The sequence below is a fragment of the Octopus bimaculoides genome, chromosome 30 (genome assembly GCF_046866305.1).
Source record: "Octopus bimaculoides isolate indiv1 chromosome 30, ASM4686630v1, whole genome shotgun sequence".
In the NCBI taxonomy this organism is placed as follows: Eukaryota; Metazoa; Mollusca; class Cephalopoda; order Octopoda; family Octopodidae; genus Octopus; species Octopus bimaculoides.
Window position 1 is genome coordinate 4,992,362 of NC_142957.1, and position 12,500 is coordinate 5,004,861.

Below are 12,500 nucleotides of genomic sequence, written 5' to 3' on the forward strand. Positions count from 1 at the left end.
ATATATACTATATGTAATAACATATACATATATAGTGACATATATATTTATATAGATAGATATATAATTATATATACGTGTATGATACATATGTATGTATTATCTCTCTCTCTCTCTCTCTCTCTCATATATATATATATATATATATATACATACACACACACACACACATGTATAATATGTATATATGGTAAGCAAACTGAGAAACAAGGACCCAATGGTTGTAGCAGAGTATGTATATGCATATCTATATACACATACATATATATTCATAAACAAACACATGCATATATATATATATATATATACACACACACATATACATATTACATAACCTGTAACAGGTTCCCAGGAATTTAAAAATTATACTCACTTCCTCTATGTATACAATTCAACACCCTTGTTACTCCATACACACACACACCAATTGAGGTTCAATCCTTAGAGCTGCCATTTCAAAAAAAGAGAGGTAGACAAAGTAAGAAAGAAGAGAGCGAGAGAGTCTGTCGAATGTAAGAAGTCTTTTTAGTGATTTGAAGATTCTGTTTCCACATTAGTTCTGTGTTGTCTTTGGGTGTGTGTGTGTGTGTGTGTGTGTGTATGTATGTGTGTGTGTGTGTGTGTGTGTATATATATATATATATATATATATATATATGTACCTGGGTGTGTGTGTGTGTATGTATGTATGTTCATTTACTCTGGGAGAATTCATGAGACATAGGTAGGCTGATGTAAAGTCACCTACCTATCATACCGCCCACACGCACAAACGTTGTGTGCAAGTGTATGTATATATATATATATATAGGTGTGTGCACACATACACTAGCGTGTATGTGTGTATATTATATATGTGTATAAATATATATGTATTTATGTAAATATGTATGTATAAATATCTGTGCCAAGTGTTGATTTATATGCATGTATATGTGTATACTTAGAATATACACACAAACATATAATGTGTGTGTATGTGTATGTATGTATATATACACATATATATAATGGTGTGTGTTGGTATGTGGCATTAGATGAAGACAGAGAATTTTCGGCGCATTTTGGGGAAGAACCCTGAAGGCCATTTCTTGAGCAACGCCAAAGTTCTTCTGTGGTTTCGTAGTCAGCTGGTACTGCTCACGTGGACGACGCATGCTCCAGCTCGGCCGGTACATAGTGGTGCAGCCTAAAAAAACAGAGGGAGGGAAGTGAGTGAGTGAGTGAGAGAATGAGAACTACCATAAAAAAATTTAAAAAAAAAAAATTTTATGCTTGTTTCAATCATGGGAAAGCGACCATGCTGGAGCAAAACTTTCTGGGGTTTATGTCAATTATACATCTTTTATTCTTTTATCTTTGTTTCAGTCAGTGGAGGCGCAATGGCCCAGTGGTTAGGGCAGCGGACTCGCGGTCATAGGATCGCGGTTTCGATTCCCAGACTGGGCGTTGTGAGTGTTTATTGAGCGAAAACACCTAAAAAGCTCCAGGAGGCTCCGGCAGGGGATGGTGGCGAACCCTGCTGTACTCTTCCACCACAACTTTCTGTTGTGCCTGTAATTCAAAGGGTCAGCCTTGTCACACTGTGTCACGCTGAATATCCCCGAGAACTATGTTACGGGTACACGTGTCTGTGGAGTGCTCAGCCACTTGCACGTTAATTTCATGAGCAGGCTGTTCCGTTGATCGGATCAACTAGAACCCTAAACGTTCTAAGCGATGGAGTGCTAACAACAACATTTGTTTCAGTCCCTGGATTGCAGCCATGCTGGAGCACTGCCTTGAAGTATTTTTGCCAGACAAATCGACCCCAGCACTTATTAGCTTTTGAAAAGCCCAGTACTTATTTCTATCAGTCTCTTTTGCAGAACTGCTAAGTTACATGGAAGTAAACACACCAACATCAGCTGTCAAGCCGTGGAGGGGGGACAAACACACACACACGATGGTCTTCTTTCAGTTTCCATCTACCAAATCCATTCACAAGGTTTTGAATGGCCTAAAGCTACAGTAGAAAACACTTGCCCAAAGTGCCACACATGTGCTGAGAAGCAAGCTCCTTAACACATACCCACATATCTGCAAAGTTACTGGTTGGAGGCTGAACGGCAAAAGACCTGGTTGGAGGCCTAGCCTTCTCAGTTCTTTTACAGGGCTTAGAAAAACTGAAGGACTGCTGCAATATGTGTCTGAATCTGAGACAGGAATTTGTTGAACATTTTCATAATTAACTGATCGTCTTGTATTTACCCAAAGGCAAGAACTTTTCAGCACCCCTTTGTGTATATGTGTATACACACACACACAGATACATGCCGGTGGCATGTAAAAAGCACCAACCGATCGTGGTCGTTGCCAGCCTCCTCTGGCCCCTGTACCAATGGCACGTAAAAAGCACCCACTACACACTCGGAGTGGTTGGCGTTAGGAAGAGCATCCAGGTATAGAAAGACCGCCAGATCAGACTGGAGCCTGATGCAGCCGCTTGGCTTCCCAGACCCCAGTCGAACCGTCCAACCCATTCCAGCATGGAAAAAGGACATTAAACGATGATGATGATACGCATGCATAAGTACACCCACACACACACCAACAGTCATTGCAGTACACACAAACATACCTATATTTAGTCATGTCTACACACACACACTTGATACCAAGGTGCATACAACCATCCAGGTATACATACACATATCTACAGCTACCGATGTACACACACACACACACACACACACACACACACACACAGACACACTTATAAACACCTATGTATGCATAGCATACACATCTACAATGGCCTGGGTACATATACCTACAGCCAGTCAGATATACACACGCACTGCACGGATGCAGTGCTCCCACCGACCGCTCACCATCACTTACCTTGCTCCATTCGTTGGTCACTGGGTCATAACACTCAACATCATGAAGATACTGTTGACCGTCATATCCGCCGACGGCATACAGTCTGTCTCCGAGTAGACACACTCCTACTGCATCCCGAGGGGTACTCATAGCAGCAATCATAGTCCACTGGTCTGTTTTGGGGTCATACCTGTTGAGCGGGTAGAGAAAGAAACAGAGTACAGTATTACATTGCTGTGTATAAATGTATGTATATGTTATATATTTATTTCTTTATTGCCCACAAGGGGCTAAACATAGAGGGGACAAACAAGGACAGACAAAGGGATTAAGTCGACTACATCGATCCCAGTGCATAGCTGGTACTTAATTTATCGACCCCGAAAGGATGAAAGGCAAAGTCGACCTCGGAGGAATTTGAACTCGGAACGCAACGGCAGACGAAATACCGCTAAGCGTTTCGCCCGACATGCTAACGTTTCTTATTTCTTTATTACTCACAAGGGGCTAAACATAGAGGGGACAAACAAGGACAGACAAAGGGATTAAGTCGACTACATCGATCCCAGTGCGTAGCTGGTACTTAATTTATCGACCCCCAAAGAATGAAAGGCAAAGTCGACCGTGGCGGAATTTGAACTTGGAACGTAACGGCAGACGAAATACCGCTAAGCATTTCGCCCGGCGTGCTAACGTTTCTGCCAGCACGCCGCCTGTATATGGTATATATTGTGAAGGCATATAGTTCAATGGTTACATAGGAGAGTCGGAGGTTTTCGTTTCGACTACCCAGCCTTGTGAGAAACATTGATATAGCCAAACCACATGTGACAATAAAAGTGGCAGACATCAATGTCGTCGGGAATGGAGGACTAAATTTATGAAGAGTCCTGACTGTAAGCTTTCATACCTATGCCTTCTAGGTCTGTGTATCTATGATCATGGTACATCGTCGGCTTATGCAAGTTTGGTACCCATCGTTGAAAAACTGAAGTAGGGACACAGGCTGGAAAGCAAGGAAATTTGCCGCTGGACATTAGATCGTTCAAGGGAAATAACTCTTCCAGCCTCGATTGCAAGATCTTGGCAAAAACCATTATTATGTATTGCTTAACCGTTTAGTGTTCACCTTATTCTGCCATAATTAATGCTTTTTTTATCCACATTATTTTGAACTAATCATGCATTATCTCGTAGCTATGAGATTTTGATGAGGTAGCTGTTAATTTTTAAAACGATATTGTAGGGTTGGTGTGAGAGACCAGATCTGGCCAGTTTGAACATAGAACAGGCAGAATACTTTTGGCCGGATATGGCCAGTTTAAACGCTAAAGGGTTAAAATAGGGGGATCTGTTCAGTTTGGCTCACAGATTTTTTAATTAATTTTTTGCTTTGAACATTTCGGTTGATCGGTTGAAATTACCCAAATACGACAACTTTAACATGAAATAACTTTTAAAATCCCAAATTTTGTCAAGAATATTCAAAGCAAACTGTGTTCTCAAGCTGTTTAGTTACAAAAAAATTAATTAAAATATCTGTGAGCCAAACTGAACAGATCCAAATAGAGTAATCGGTAAAGAGCCCCTACGTATACCGGATACCCCCTTCGGTCACGAAATTGTATTGGGTTGTTTTACCTTTCTGCACAGTCGAATCTACAACAGGTGGGATTGGAAGCCGGGGCCTCGTGCCCCCCCACAGCATAGAGGAAGCCATTACAGGTGCTGACACCTACACCTCCTCTACGTTTAGACATGGTCGTACATGCTGTCCACTTGTTGGTGTGAGGGTCAAAGCACTCGACTGACTTCAGGCACGAACTACCATCTCGGCCCCCAACAGCATACAATCTGGAAAATAGATATATATATATACATATACATATATAAATAAATAGTTTACGGTTCCATTACAGGAAGAATCAACTTAAAAAAAAAAAACTACTCCATTTAGGGATAGATTAATATTGTTTAATATACAGAATTACTGAAGATCTACTGATAGTTTCATGCTTTAAGATACACTAAATTGGCTGTAAGAGAAGGGGAGATGGAAAGAATAGTGTGGAGAGGAGAATGTGGAAAAGAGAGAGATATCAGAATGGGAGGAGGAGATGGAAAGGATAGACATGTTAAAGGAGAGGAGATAATGAAAGAGAGGGTTAAGATGTAAAAGAATGACAATAAGAGACAGCGAAAGAGAGAGATACGAGAGAAAAATTGTGGAAGATGAGAGAGAGAAAGTACTAAAAATGAGAAAGAGAGAGAGAGCGTGTGAAAGAAAGCTAAAGAGTGACAAATGAAGGGAAACAACTTACTTTCCTCCAAGAACAGCTACTCCTACAGTACTCCGTGGAGTTGACATGGGGGCAACATAACTCCACTGGCGCGCTTGAGGATCCCACCTTTCGACTGTGTTTAAATACGACCAGCCATCATGCCCTCCAACTGCATACATTGGCCCTTCAAGAACCCCAACTCCTACAAGACAAAGAAACAGAAATTTAATACACAGATAAACAAGGGAATAAAATGTTAGATTTGATAGTGGTGGCTGTTGCTGTTATTTAACCCCAGGTCAATTCCGATCCATTCCAGTGGTGACCATCCCATTTGTGTCTTTTCCCTGTTTAAAAGGATCGGGAGATTTGGCTGCTATTTCTAGTTAAGTAACCCTATAGAGACCCAACATATCTTATAATCTATCTATAACACCATTTTGAGCGTGGCCGTTGCCAGTACCGCCTGACTGGCCTTCGTGCGGGTGACACGTAAAAGCACCCACTACACTCTCTGAGTGGTTGGCATTAGGAAGGGCATCCAGCTGTAGAAACTCTGCCAAATCAGATTGGAGCCTGGTGCAGCCATCTGGTTTCACCAGTCCTCAGTCAAATCGTCCAACCCATGCAAGCATGAAAAGCGGACGTTAAACGACGACGATCATGTATATATATATATATATATATATATATATATCATGTGTATATATATATATATATATATATATATCATGTGTATATATATATATATATATATATATATATACACACAGATGCACATGATGTGCTTCTTTGAGTTTCCATCTACCAAATCAATTCAGAGGGCTTTGCTCGGTCCAAGGCTATAGAAAACACTTGCCCAAGGTGCCACGCAGTGGGACTGAACTCAGAAGCATGTCATTAAGAAGCCAGCTTTTTACTACACAATATCATCATCGTCGTTTAACATTTGCTTTCCATGCTGGCATGATTCATATATTTGTATGTGTGAATATGTACGTGAATACTCTTTTACTCTTTTACCTGTTTCAGTCATGTGACTGTGGCCATGCTGGATCACCGCCTTTAGTCGAGCAAATCGACCCCAGGAGTTATTCTTTGGAAGCCTAGTACTTATTCTATCGGTCTCTTTTGCCGAACCGCTAAGTTACGGGGGCGTAAACACACCAGCATCGGTTGTCAAGCGATGTTGGGGGGACAAACACAGACACACAAACACATATATATATACATATATACGACGGGCTTCTTTCAGTTCTCGTCTACCAAATCCACTCACAAGGCTTTGGTCAGCCCGAGGCTATAGTAGAAGACACTTGCCCAAGGTGCCATGCAGTGGTACTGAACCCGGAACCATGTGGTCACACAGCCACTCCTGCGCCTATATGCACATTTGTCTTTAACATGATGGATGTAAATGAGCATCACCATCAAACAAGCGGGGTTGTTCCTTTCCAGTCTTCCATAAAAAACATGCCTGGGCATGAATAGCATTAAAGGTTGGTGACAGGAAAGGCATCCAGCCATAAAAAAAATCTGCCTCAACAAATTCCTTCTGATCCATGCCAGCATGGAAAAGTGGATATTTGATATAATGATGACAGGAGAGAGAGAGAGAGTGAAGGTGATGCTCACCTAAGCCATGTCGATGTGTTGACATGGGAGGCATGGAACTCCAGGTTTTCCGTTTCGGGTCGTAACATTCAACAGTGTTGAGGGTCTTCAGACCGTCCCGGCCGCCGACCACATACAAACGACCATCAAGGACAGCGACGCCAAACTGGAGCCGTCGTCCGTTCATGTTAGCAACTTGGGTCCACGTGTTAGTGCGGAGGTCATATCTTTCAATCGTTGTGGCACCTGAAATGAAATGGACATCGGTCAATAGAGAAGAGAAATGAGATATGGTGAATAAAAGGCATTCATTTTGAGACAATGAAACAAAAAAAAAAAAAAAAGGATTCATTATCTATGTAATTAATACATAATTTGTGCATGTGTGTATATATATATATATAATCATAAATATATAGGGATCAGCATGAGTTGCTTCACCAACATACTGAAAATTTAGAAATAGCAGTCAAAGAACTACTGACTCCAAACTACAAATTTTTTCTCTAACGGATGGCGATATTTATGGCACACACAGAACAAAAACAGAAGAGAAAAGCAAAAACAAAAACAAACCTGCCTTTAGTTAAAGGCAGGTTTGTTTTTACTTTTCTCTTCTGTTTTTGTTCTGTGTGTGCCATAAATATCGCCATCCGTTAGAGAAAAAAATTTGTAGCTTGGAATCAGTAGTTCTTTGACTGCTATTTTTAAATTTTCAGTATGTTGGTGAAGCAACTCATGCTGATCCCTATATATCTATGATTATAAATGGTTTTACCGATAAAGGTTAATTATTGTTAATTATTAATTTTATTACTAATTGGCAATTCCCTGCCCTATATATATATATATATATATATATATATATATATATATAGAGTGATGTATGTATATACAATATGTGCATGTATCTGTTTTGTGAGTGAGTGAGTGTTTGCGTGTGTCTGTCTGTCTGTGTGCGTGCATGCGTGTCTGTCTGTCTGTGTGAGAGTTTGTTTGTCTGCGTCTGTCTGTCTGTGATTGTGCGTGTGTGTATGTCAAACTGTGTGTCAGCATGTGTAAGTGTGTGTGTGCATGTGTCTGTGTGTGGTGTGTGTAACATGAAGGCATGCAGCTTAGTGGTTAGTGTAACAGGCTCACAATCATAAGATCGTGAGTTCCATTCCCGGTGACATGTGTCCTTGAGCAAGACACTTTATTTCATATTGCTCCAGTCCACTCAGTTGGCAAAAATGAATTGTACCTGTATTTCAAAGGGCCAGCCTTGTCACACTCAGTGTCATGCTGAATCTCCTTGAGAATTACATTATGGGTACACGTGTCTGTGGAGTACTCAGCCACTTAATTTCAAGAGCAGACTGTTCTGCCGTCATAACTGAAACAGTATCAGTTATATATAAGACACCACCACCACCACAAAAGGATTGCCACCAACCCTTTTATCCCCCCAAACACCAACCTTTTGCATTATCCATTGCTCCGACGGCATAAAGAACTCCGACTGTCGATTTGCGAGGTTTCGTCCGTTGACTCTGGAACGACGACCTCCTCTCGGGTAACACGTGGTACATGAGGGCTTCCATTATGAGATCCTGGCATTCCTTGTCATCCCAGAATATTGGGTCTGTCCGCACGTGGTCGGCTATGAACTGCAACAAAAAACAGAAAGGTTCACATCTTGGTTGGACAACAACAACAACAACAACAAAAAGAAAAAATCAAATTGTTTAGAGAGATTATACAAGTGAAGGAAATCAATTGATATCTATTCATTGATCAGCGTTAAGTTGTTTGATCTATTAAACTAATGGTTCTTTGAATCTGTAATACCATACTGTATGTAGGCCTGGGGGCTTCTACTATGGCCCAGGGCCAACCAAAGCCAAGTGAGTAGAATTTGGTAGAATTTAAAAGAAGCCTGCTGTATTTTTGTTTTGTGTGTGTGTACATACATATCTATATATACACATAAACACACACAGACATCTGTATATATATATATACACACACACACACACACTCCATACATAGATGCATATGTATGTTTGTATGTGTGTGTTTGTATATATATATATATATATATATATATATATATATATATATATATACATAGCTGCATATGTGTGGGGCAAGCGAAAGCGAAATCATGATGGTACCTGTACCAGTGGAGCACTAAGAGCACCGTCCATACGTGATTGTTGCCAGAGCACCAGCTGTCTGCCTTCCGTGCCGGTGGCACGTCAAAACCACCATTTGAGCGTGATCGTTACCAACGTCGCCTTCCTGGCACGTGAAAAGACGTTCGAGCGAGTTCGTTGCCAGTACCTCCTGACTGGCCTTCGTACCGGTGACACGTAAAAGCACCCACTACACTCTCGGAGTGGTTGGCGTTAGGAAGGGCATCCAGCTGTAGAAACTCTGCCAAATCAGATTGGAGCCTGGTGTAGCCATCTGGTTCACCAGTTCTCAGTCAAATCGTCCAACCCATGCTAGCATGGAAAGCAGACGTTAAACAACGATGATGATGATGATGATATATATATATATATATATATATATATATATATATATACTAGACATAAGTTTCATAAACTACAAAATATAAATATCCACACTTGAAACATACCTGTTACAACTCTTTATCTCAATTGAATGTGTGTGGGGGTATTTAAAATGCCCAAACTTATTTCTGCAAATGCACTAAACACTGATGCTGATCATAGTTTAATCAATAAGCATAGGAGAAAGTAAATGCAGTGAAAATAGAGGTCATAGTATGAAATTCATTGTCATTGCTCTGATTTGGTCGCCAATGCAATGTATTTAGTTTAAAATGCAGTAGAAATGAGCAGGGCCAGTAGGGGCCCCAATTAGGTGGCCCTTAAAAAATTAGACCCCCTTAGGACATTCCCTGGCATTAGTGTCGTCCTTGCACCAACGGTCTAGGAGAAGTTAATGAACGTAAAAACGTAATAGAGAAACACAACTCAAATTTATAATAGAATATATATACACACATATATATATATACTCTTTTACTTGTTTCAGTCATTTGACTGCGGCCATGCTGGAGCACCACCTTTAGTAGAGCGATCGACCCCAGGACTTATTCTTTGTAAGCCTAGTACTTATTCTATTGGTCTCTTTTGCCGAACCGCTAAGTTACGGGGACATAAACACACCAGCATTGGTTATCAAGTGATGTTGGTGGGGACAAACACAGACAAACAAACACACACACACACATATATATATATATATATATATACGATGGGTTTCTTTCAGTTTCCGTCTACCAAATCCACTCACAAGGCTTTGGTCGGCCTGAGGCTATAGTAGAAGACACTTGCCCAAGGTGCCACGCAGTGGGACTGAACCCAGAACCATGTGGTTGGTAAGCAAGCTACTTACCACACAGCCACTCACATACAAATGTATATTTGATTCCCATCTTACTTTACCAGACCCTCGTAACTATTTGATGTTTAAAACCTCATATATTTTCAGAATTAAATATTTTTAGGAATTGAATAAAAAAATATTTTGTAGGCGCAGGAGTGGCCGTGTGGTAAGTAGCTTGCTTACCAACCACATGGCACCTTGGGCAAGTGTCTTCTACTATAGCCTCGGGCCAACCAAAGCCTTGTGAGTGGATTTGATAGACGGAAACTGAAAGAAGCTCGTCGTATATATGTATATATATATGTGTGTGTGTGTATATGTTTGTGTCTGTGTTTGTCCTCCAACATCGCTTGACAACCGATACTGGTGTGTTTACGTCCCCGTAACTTAGAGATTCAGCAAAAAGGGACTGATAGAATAAGTACTAGACTTCCAAAGAATAAGTCCTGGAGTCGATTTGCTCGACTAAAAGGCGGTGCTCCAGCATGGCCGCAGTCAAATGACTGAAACAAGTAAAAGAGTAAAAGAGTAAAGAGAGTTGTAACTGATTTATCAAAGATGAATTTTAACAAGAAATATTTTATATAAACCATGGGTCATATGGACCGTGGTTATGGACCATTCATGTATCCCTAGATACACTATGTCTGATTTAAAGACAGGGTGGTCACAACTGGAACATCTTTGATTATAGGTCTCTTTAATCTGATCTGACCTGGGGCTAAAAGAAAGATACTTTAAATAATGTAGTCCTAGATACACAATGCCTGAATAAAAGACAGGATGGTCACAACTGGAGTATCTCTGATCATAAGTCTTCTGGATTTGGACCTACTTAAGGTTAAACAACAGCAACAACTACAAAGTACACATGATGAAAAGTATGCCAACCATGACCTCCCGGTTATATTTACACATAGTGTATCTAAGACTACATTATCAACAAGGGATGAACACATTAGATAATGTAGTCCTAGATACACAACGCCTGAATAAAAGACAGGATGGTCTTAAGGTTAAACAGCAGCAACGAGGGATGAACACATTGGATAATGTAGTCCTAGATGCACTATGTCTGTTGGGCCAAGACTTACTTGGTGGGATGAGATGAGCAGTACAACAAAGACCCACTCCCACTCCCAATCTAACCCCCACCACCCATAAACAAAATGGTGCTTACCTGTGGTGCCATGAGGGGCAGTTTTATATGAGACAGTAATTTGGACAAATGCCTCTTCCTGTTGGTGAGGTCGTGTTTAGCCCAGGCCTTTAGGGCCTGGAATATGGTCTCTTCACTCGGTACATTGAGGTCTTCGCTAGACAGTAGCTTGCCCACATCGTCAGGGGCCAGCTTCAAGAACTCCTGGTTCTCCATTACTTCAACAAAGTTCTCCTGTGAAAAGAATGAATGAACGTAACAGGAAATGAAATGGAAATATTTAACCATGAGGCAAAGGTCAAGAGTTGTTGAAATGATAGAGAAGAGGATGTGGAAGATAAGGGAGTGATGTGTGATATAAATAAAAGATATGAGCTGTTTGTGTGAGTGTGTGCTTGTATACATACGTATATACATACATGGTGACCCAGAATTAACTATCTCAGAGAAGCCCCAACAATTCTTTTCAAAATACACTTTTATTTTTGTTTATCATGTTTCACTGTGTGTTAAAAGTGCATAATTTTTTTTTATTTTGTTGATAACTTTATAACTTTTGTTTTTTATAATTTTATTGTTGTTCCTGTTGGATCCCAATTTTCTGTCTCTCTTTACTCTTTTACTTGATTCAGTCATTTGACTGTGGCCATGCTGGAGCACCACCTTTAGTCGAGCTAATCGACCCCAGGACTTATTCTTTGTCAGCCTAGTACTTATTCTATCGGTCTCTTTTTGCCGAACCGCTAAGTTACGGGGATGTAAACACACCAGCGTCAGTTGTCAAGTGATGTTGGGGTGACAAACACACACACACACATATCATCATCATCGTTTAACGTCCGCTTTCCATGCTAGCATGGGTTGGACGATTTGACTGAGGACTGGTGAAACCGGATGGCAACACCAGGCTCCAGTCTGATTTGGCAGAGTTTCTACAGCTGGATGCCCTTCCTAACGCCAACCACTCAGAGAGTGTAGTGGGTGCTTTTACGTGTCACCCGCACGAAAACGGCCACGCTCGAAATGGTGTCTTTTATGTGCCACCCGCACAAGCCAGTCCAGGGGCACTGGCAACGATCTCGCTCGAAAATCCTACAGGAGCCAGTCAGGCGGTACTGGCAACGGCCACGCTCAAAATGGTGCATCTCATGTGCCACCCGCACAAGAACCAGTCCAGG

General features: G+C 41.0%; 1 protein-coding gene across 1 annotated transcript in view; it reads right to left on the reverse strand.

The window, feature by feature from the left end:
- Window positions 1-986: 986 nt before the first annotated feature.
- Window positions 987-12,500, reverse strand: part of LOC106872640 (kelch-like protein 5) — a 47,414-nt gene continuing 35,900 nt past the window's right edge. Inside the window, exons 3-9 of the mRNA XM_089346205.1 lie at window positions 11,344-11,556; window positions 8,221-8,410; window positions 6,783-7,007; window positions 5,187-5,349; window positions 4,507-4,719; window positions 2,884-3,055; window positions 987-1,189 (exon numbers count right to left, since the gene is read on the reverse strand). Coding sequence (XP_089202331.1) covers window positions 1,127-1,189; window positions 2,884-3,055; window positions 4,507-4,719; window positions 5,187-5,349; window positions 6,783-7,007; window positions 8,221-8,410; window positions 11,344-11,556 — 1,239 coding nt within the window. The 3' untranslated portion in view covers window positions 987-1,126. The remainder of the gene's footprint in view (window positions 1,190-2,883; window positions 3,056-4,506; window positions 4,720-5,186; window positions 5,350-6,782; window positions 7,008-8,220; window positions 8,411-11,343; window positions 11,557-12,500) is intronic.